Source organism: Myotis davidii, unplaced genomic scaffold (assembly GCF_000327345.1).
Source record: "Myotis davidii unplaced genomic scaffold, ASM32734v1 scaffold217, whole genome shotgun sequence".
In the NCBI taxonomy this organism is placed as follows: domain Eukaryota; kingdom Metazoa; phylum Chordata; class Mammalia; order Chiroptera; family Vespertilionidae; genus Myotis; species Myotis davidii.
The window spans coordinates 1,704,651-1,713,247 of record NW_006290034.1 but is presented as its reverse complement, the minus strand read 5'-3'; the positions used below and the strand labels follow the sequence as shown (position 1 = coordinate 1,713,247).

Below are 8,597 nucleotides of genomic sequence, written 5' to 3'. Positions count from 1 at the left end.
TAGCCAGTAAAAATGGAAAAAAGATAATTCAGTCTTTGCTCTGGTGGGTAAAGAATTTACATGTTTCTGAATGACCCGTCAAAGCCGACATGCTTTGTATTGTCATGAGCTAGTTAACATGGATGCCTCCGGTCCTCGAGGGGCAGGTGTGTGTGTGTGGGGGGAGCTGTAACTGTACAGCCCTGGCACCGATGCCCTTCAGTGCACAGAGTGGACGCTTGGGCCAGGCAACCCTGACCGAAGGGGGTTGGTCACCTGTGGTGGGCGGCGGATGATTCCTAATGGGTCGGCGGTAAAGATATTTTATCTTTAGAGATCATTTGGCCAAAGCTAATGTCAAGCCACACCTTCTCCATAAAATTGAGAATGTAGGCCAGTCGAACGTGGGCTGCTTTGTTGTATTCTTTTAAAGACGGGTCCGATAGATTTCATCAAACACTTAACAAACGTTTCATAAGCACTTAGGACGCGGCAGGCATAGGTCCTCACCAATGAATGTCTATCTTAAAAGACAAGGCACTTCTCTGCACGAGGGAGGGCGGGAGCCGCGTACAGCCAGGCCTTGCACGGCTGTGGACAGTAACAATAAGGAAGCGCGGACTCACCGGAGCAGAGAGTCACACGCCCCGGGGAGCGCGCCAGGGGACTCAAGGGCATTTGACAAAGGGCAAGCGCGGAGTCTGCCTCGAGCCAGATCTCCCGCGTCTAATCCTGAACCTTTAAGAGCAGAACAGCAGTCCCACACGGCCGGCGGCTTCAGATAACCCCCGATGACACTGAAACAAGTGTGCGTCGGCCCTGGGCACTGGGGACAGAGCGCAGGCCTGGAAAAGCTGAGTAATTCCCAGTGACGCTCGAGGAACGCAGGGAATCTCGTCACCAGCTAGAATGCCGTAAACGTTAGTCACTATCTGATGGGCAGGGGGACGCCACCATGGTCTGAGGCTGCCAGGTAGGCAGGCGATGTCACGAGAGAATCATTTAGGGGACAGGCAAAGCCTTTCTGTCAGAACAGGATTTTGTACGGGAAGGGTTTCCTCGGCCGTCAGAATGCAGGAACCCACCTGGTTGGCAGGGGGCCGGGCACTTCCCTGCGCTGGTTACACAGGCAGTTTCACGTGGGTGTCCGTGAACGCACACCCTGCAGGTGGGCGTGGAGGACGGGTGGTTGGGGGTCTCTCAAACGCATTGGCAGGCAGAGGCTGTGTGTGTGTGTGTGTTTTAAATATATTTTTATTGATCTCAGAGAGGAAGGGGGAGAGAGAGAAAAACATCAATGATCAGAGAGAATCATGGATGGGCTCCTCCTGCACACCACCTACTGGGGATAGAGCCTGCAACCAGGCATGTGCCCTGACTGGTAATCTAACCGTGACCTCCTGGTTCATAGGTCGATGCTCAACCACTGAGCCACGCCGGCCGAGCGATAACGCTGTTCTTCAGGCTCAACTACTGAGCCATGCCGGCTGGGCTGGGTGTGCGATTTTTTATTAGGTCCTGCTGGGAACCACGTACTACGTGCCGACATTGAATAAGACCTAAATACGGGTAATCATAGTTCACATTGCCCTCTGCGTAGGGGACTGGAGTTTGCCAAGTGGCCTTCAACGATGGTGCCCAGGGTGTGGCAAGCTGACCACAGATGTTCCTGTCCTTCAATTTGGAAAGCCTTTTTCTTTCCTTGTTTTTAAGTGGCAGGGAAGAATATTTTTAGTGAATAAACTACTTGTAATTGCACAATGAAACGACACAGCCCATTCAATGACGCCTGTAGCCACTGACTCTCTGTTGGACACAATCGCCGGCTTTGTCCTTGTCACCCCTCACATTTTTCTCTCCGGGTAACAGAGCCGCCACTGTCTTCTTGCTCCCCGGCCACTTCATTTCGCTTCGCCCCAGTGTTCACTGTGCTCACTGCACGCCCAGAGCAGGACCCCATTCTCTGAAGACCATGTGCTAGCTGCATGCAGCACAGATACCCACAAGGACCTGCTAGTCGTGGGTGGTCTAAAGGGACGGAGCCACACCTGCCTCTGGTGGACGAGATGCACTGCAAGGCTGTGAGGCCGTTGTCTGGGGGGCGGTATGGAGCTCTCCGGGGAATGAGTGAGTCTGCGCCCCCGGCACACACACCTTCCTCCCTCACCATGAGTCTCTGCCCTTGCTCTTCCTTTTTATGTTGTGAATCCTCACCTGAGGATATTTTTTCGTTGATTTTTAAAGAGAGTGGAAGGGAGGGGGAGAGACAGAGAGAAACATCGATGCGAGAGAGACACATAGATTGGTTGCCTCCTGCACGCACCCCGACCAGGGCCTGTAATTGAGGTACGTGCCCTTGACCGGGAATTGAACCTGGGACCCTTCAGTCTGCAGGCCGATGCTCTATCCACTGAGCCAAGCCAACCAGGGCTGCCTTTCTTTCTTTGTGACCAGGACCTGTGGGATGGGTCACTGAAACCAACACCCCTCCCCCTTCCTTCCTTCCTTCCTTAGTCACATCCAGAGCCCAAGGTCTGTGTCCCCTCCGCGGGTGGTCTCATATTTATGTTTCAAGTTCCTTACACTGTTTTGAATGCAAAAGCACTTTGAAAAGTTAAAGGCTATAAAGAGAGGTGTTTTGAGAAGCTTAGAATTTCAAGACTTTTCTTTTTAGTACATTAATGTTCAAGTCATTGAACTGCTGCGAATCTGGTAAACCAGTGAGTTAAACAGGGAGAGCGAGAAGCATGCTGGGAATGGTTTGACTCCTGTAATTGCCGCGGATTCATTTCTTGAGTGTTTCTAGGCAACGGGGAATTTAAGAAGGAACAAATGGTGGGTGTTTTGTGTTCTCCCTTTTGGCCCTTTCCCGCGTTTCTCTCCCCTCTCATGTGATCCCAGGGGAGCGGCTTGTCTACGTTGCTGCAATGTGATGCAGGGCGTGGCTGGCTGGCTGTGAGGAGACGTTCCTCTCATTAAGGCACACGCTGTCCTGTGCAGGTCGATGGAGCCTTAGGTAGGGGTTCACCGTGGGCCGGAACGAGAATGAATTAAATTTGGCTAAACCATAACCAACAACAAAATCCGTTCACCTTTCTATTTCTACATCATGGAGTTCCATGTTGAAATTGAAGCTGGCCTGGCTGGTGTGGCTCAGGGGTTGAGCGTCAACCTATGAACCAGGAGGTCAGGGTTTGATTCCAGATCAGGGCACGTACCTGGGTTGTGGGCTCGATCCCCAATCTGAGGCATGTAGGACGCAGCCGATCCAGGATTCTCTCTCATCATGGATGTTTCTATCGAGCTATCAGCTGTTAAACTCTGTATACAGTTTTTGGGGACATCCTGTCTAAAGTGGCTAGAAAATAACTCCTCCTCCTCCTCCTCCTCCTCCTCCTCCTCCTTCTCCTCTCTCTTTCCCCGTGCTGTCTCTATTTTGTGATAACACTGATAATCCTATCGTATACCTGACCTTTCCGATTTTCCCCCACACCCTTTACCTCATTTTAAACCCAGAATCAGATATTTACATGACGATTGGTTAGATCAGAAGCTGCCGGCTGCACTGAGCAGGTGTGATGGGCAGGGGTGGGCCTGGGAAAGGAGGTCACTGCCTGTGCCCAAATCATTGGGGAAGTAGACGAGAGACAATGTTGTGAGGTCTTTCCACAGTGCCTTCTCCTCCCAGCACTGGGTGTGGCCAGGGAGGCCTAGGGGGTGTGAGGGGGGACAGCGGAAGCACACCTGTGGAGCTGTCCCCTGTCCTCAGGGGCCGGTGGGGGTTGGGGCTTCGAAGGCCTGTTGTTTGATCACCTGCCATGGGCCAGGAAGGTGCTTCTAGCTTCGCATCGGAGTCTGTAAGCTGCCAATCACTCTAAAGCAGCGGCTCTCAACCCTCCTAAGGCCGGGAGCCTTTCATACAGTTCCTCATGTTGTGGTGACCCCCAACCATAAAGTTATTTTCGTTACTTCATCACTGTAATGTTGCTACTGTGATGAATCGTCATGTAAATATCTGATATGCAGGATGGATTTTCATTGTTACAAATTGAACATGATTAAAGCATCATGATTCATCACAAAACAATATGTAATTATATATGTGTTTTCCGATGGCCTTAGGCGACCCCTGTGAAAGGGTCGTTCGACCCCCAAAGGGGCTGCGACCCACAGATTGAGAACCGCTGCTCTAAAGGCTATCGCTGCTACTATCTGCGCATGAGCACACCGGCGGAGTCACCGATCTGCACTTGACCAATCCCCCTAGGTTGCTAGGCGCAGGGGACACCTACCGCACCGTCCCCATGGTTCCCCTCGGGTGTGTTTCCCTATTTGCTATGAGAAATTTCAAACGGGAGACCCGACGTTGTCCCCACATGTGAGAACGGCCCTTCCCCCTGCAGCGAGGGGACTAAGTCGGAACACAGGCGGCTGGGAGCCTCCGCGAGGCCCTACCTGAGGATGCTCTGGTCCAGGGCCTGGATCTGCCGCTGGTCCTGCTGGTTCTGCCTCTTCAGCTCCTCTTGCTCCTTCCCGCCGCCGCCGACGCCGTCCAGCAGCCAGCTCTCCCGCAGGGCCTTTTTCTGAGTCGGGGACACAGAGACGTTTCCTTAAAGCAGAGCCCCCGGCCCCTGACCCCTCTCACATCTAGGAGTTTCAGCACGGGCACACTTCAGAGAGAAAGCATCCTCTCTCACCCCCTTGCCCGAATAAACCTGGCCTTTTCCTTCTTTGCAGCCTTCTTTTTAAAAAATATATTGTTATTGAATTCAGAGAGGAAGGGAGAGGGAGAGAGAGAAACATCAATGATGAGGGAGAATCACGGATCGGCTGCCTCCTGCACGCCCCCTGCTGGGGATCAGGCTTGCAGCTGGGGCCTGTGCCCTTGACCAGAATCGAACCCAGGAGCCTTCAGTCCATAGGCTGACACTCTATCCACTCAGCCAGACCAGCCAGGGTGGTGAGCTGGAATGTTGTCCACTTTACCAAAACGAAGGAGATTTCTGTTTCACTGTAAGGAAAGGAACTCCCCTGGAACCTGCAGGAAGAACTGTATCCTGAGCCCGAGCCCGAGCCTGAGGAGAGGGAAAGCCGATGGGAGAGGCTTTCGCCAGCACCCTGTCCGCGTCTCCCGTAGCAACAGCTGGATAGTATTTTGAAAGAGTTTGCGTCCCCCCTTTTCTTCCCGAAGCAAAATGCGTCTCTGTGTGTCTAGCCCCGCTGTCAATCACTCGCTCAATAATATTCCACCGGGACCCACTGTGTCCAAAAGGGTGAGAAGAGGAGAAGGGGACCTTTCCCTTATTTCCTGGGACGTCTCTCTCCACCGCACACGAGAACCAGGAAGAGGGACTTTTGTTTCTTTCCAAAGGATGCTAGGATGACGGCGGCGGGAATGTAAATGGGTCTGAATTTTCAAAAGAAAGTTTAAATGAGGTTGTGCTAGATAGTTACCAAAGGACGGTTACTTGAAGGCAATTGTTTTCACAGTGTTGAGAAATATGGCACTGATGACGGGTGAACGTGGTGGGAAATGATAGCTGGCAGGATAGAGGAGGCCTGGCCTGCCCCGAGGGGCGCGGTGGGCGGCCTGGGAGCCGGGGCGCACGGAACACCCTTTGCAAACCACGTGGGCGAGCGACGCCCTCCTCCCAGGTCACGGTGTTCGCGTTGACCTCTCAGAGTTCAAGGGCATGTGGACAACGCGCCCAGCAAGCCAGAGCGTCCTCTCAGCCTCTAATTATAGCCGCTGAGCTGCTGTGGAAACGTTTTCCCGCAGACACAGTCCGTGTTATCCCCACAGGTCAGGGCTGATCTCCCGAAGTCCAGGACGCCCCATGGGCCTGCGTGTGCCGCCTTTTTAAAGAATTCACCTGGACTTTAATTTGCTTTCATTTGGTGGACGATGGTGCCCAGTAACGCAGAGGCGGTCCCTGTCAGAGGGCGTTGCTGCCCTTCCCAGCCCCCTCGCAGGGGAGTGCCAGCCGGTCACGTGCGGCCCCGTCACTGCCCGGCCATGGGGACGGGCTGGCCCGTGACGCTGGCGGTACACGGAGAGCAAGCTTGTGGCGTGATCACGGCAGCGAGGGGCTGCCTTCTTGGCTCTCAGCCTGGCGGGGAATGAGAGTGATTTTCCTTTTAGCCGCGTAAAACGTGGTGCGTCACCCACACCTCGCCATTTCCCCTGGCAGAGCGCTCGTCGCAGGAATGGAAGGCCTATCGTTTGGATGAGCAGTCAGAATGCCGCGGTGCCATATTCTAGTAATAAGAACAGTTATTTTGCTTTTATGTCCCGAGTCAGACTTAAGCATACGAGGTTAATGAACATATAGGCTCCATTTCACAGTGACATTCAGAATCAAAGGCATATTAACTACATGAAAATGTAAGTGGTGTGGGAGTCAGACATTTTGGCAGTTAAAGAATTATATTTGCTTACATTTTCCGGTCACTTTGGGCAGTTTTTTTTCTTTTTTAAATATATATTTTTTCAGAGAGAAAGAGAAAGGGAGAGCGATAGAAACATCACTGATGAGAGAGAACCATTGATGGGCTGCCTCCTGCACACCCCCAACTGGGGATGGAACCCAAAACCTGGACATGTGCCCTGACCGGGAATCCAACCGTGACCTCCTGGCTCATAGGTCAATGCTCAACCACCGAGCCACGCAGTCGGGCTGGGCAGTGTCTTAGGGAAAGGTTTCCCGAAGCACTTCTACGTCCTACACTTCATGGCACAGACGTTGGGAATCCATTTGTTTTTCAAGCCATGAATTTGATGGACTCCCAGAAAAGAGACATCTTCTAGGTTTGGTGTATTTTATGTGTCTCTGTGGCTTGAGGCTCTGACCAGGAAGCTTGGCAAGATGACCCACAGGGCAGGCCCGGGTGTCAGGACGCTAACAATTTCCCCGGGAAAGCTGCCCGCCCAGCATGTGGTCGGGGTGTTTGCAGGGCCTGGAGCGAAGGGGTGGGAGTGAGTGCCCGCAGCTCTTGCCATGAGTGTGCTTCCTGTGTGTGCACCTACGGCGCTTAGGGTGGTGGCTGCAGCAGACTGACCAGGCCCGCGGTCAGCGAGGTGGGGCGGGTGTCCCGGGCGCGGGAACAGGTGGTGAAGAAGCCAGTGAAAGGGACACTGGTTACGGCGGAGGCCAGCGCGCTCTGGGCGGGGTGTGCCTGCTCCGGGAGAGGTTTTCAAATGCTCGCCCACATTCCTGAGTGTGCTCTGGCGGGGTGCCCGGTGGCCGCTGGGTCAGCCAGCCCTTTCCGCAGCTGGGAGATGAGCCTGCTCCCCAGATGCCCTTTCCTCCCGCCCCCTCGCCTCCCAGGCAGGCTCATGGCGGCACAAACGCCTCACAGGTTGCGTGGCAGCTTCCACGGTGAGGGCTCAGGCCGGACCGTTTTATACTCTTTGGAAGCTTTGGCGAGCGTCCAGCTTAGTGCCTGGCACATAGTAGGTGTTTAAGAAATCGTTACTGTCCCGGCCGGTGTGGCTCAGTTGGCTGAGCGTCGTCCCGCACACTGGGAGGCTGCTGGCTCTACTCCTGGTCAGGGCACAGGCCCTGCTTGCAGGTTCGGTCCCCCGTCTGGGTACGATGGGAGGCAACTGATCCATGTGTCTCTCTTCTCTCCCTCCCTCCCTTCCTCTCCCTCCTCCCTCCCTTCCTCTCTCTCTAAAAATATCAATAAAAACGTTAAGTAAAAGAGATATTTACTGATGGAAAGGCCCGATGTGCGCCTACATCAATTCTACTGAAGAGTCAGCTTCAGACCCACATCCACAGAACCCTGTTACTGCTTATTCTTATATTTAAATTAAAAATCATCATCTAAGTTCTCCTCATTATTTACTTCATCTGGAATTTCCCACTAGGTTGCAGGCAGAAGGCCTATAGCCCACCAGGGCCATGCTGGTCTCCATGGCATTAATATGCAGATGAGAAGGGCGGTTCCCCACGCCCACCCCTTTGGGTCAGTGCGCAGCTCTGGGGGTGGACAGCCCCCCGCAACCCCCGGTGCAGAGACAGAAGCGGCCGCAGGCCGTGGTGCATGTGGGGGTGTGGCAGGGTCTCAGCAGCCCCCACCCGACCGCTTCCTGCTCGGGCTGCTCAGGGAGCCCAGGTTGCGGCCCGGTGGCCTCCAGTGGCAGGAAATGCTGAGTCGCAGCTGCTTTAATTACAGCGGCCACACCCACGGGAGAGGGAAAGTCTGATGTTAAAATGGAGCTGTATTTTGGGTTATGATCTCATGTTCCGTCCAAAGAAAATAAAACAAAGACCCAAACCACTCTCAGCCAACATGGCGCCCACTGGGCTGAGCTCTCAGGCCCCGCGTCCTTTGTGGGTGGGCCGGACCGGGTCGGGTCTGGCCCCTGGGGAAGGGCGGGCCTGGCCTTCGTGGATGTGAAAAGGGGGCTTCCTCGTGGCCCCGCCCCCGGGATGGTAAGCAAGGCCGTGTCCTGGGCCAGATGCCAGGGCTGAAGCCTCCCTCCCTGCGTCCAGGCACCTGAGGACACTCAGGGGTAAAGGCTGACCAGTGAGAAGCCAGGCTCAGTTCTGCACTTGCTGCCGGGAAGGCGGACGTCACTGCTTGTCGGCCTCTCCGAGGCCAGGAGGGTG

General features: G+C 54.3%; 1 protein-coding gene across 1 annotated transcript in view; it reads right to left on the bottom strand.

The window, feature by feature from the left end:
* Positions 1-8,597, bottom strand: part of PALMD (palmdelphin) — a 35,890-nt gene that overhangs the window by 12,867 nt on the left and 14,426 nt on the right. Inside the window, 1 exon segment of the mRNA XM_015563510.1 lies at positions 4,435-4,562. Coding sequence (XP_015418996.1) covers positions 4,435-4,562 — 128 coding nt within the window.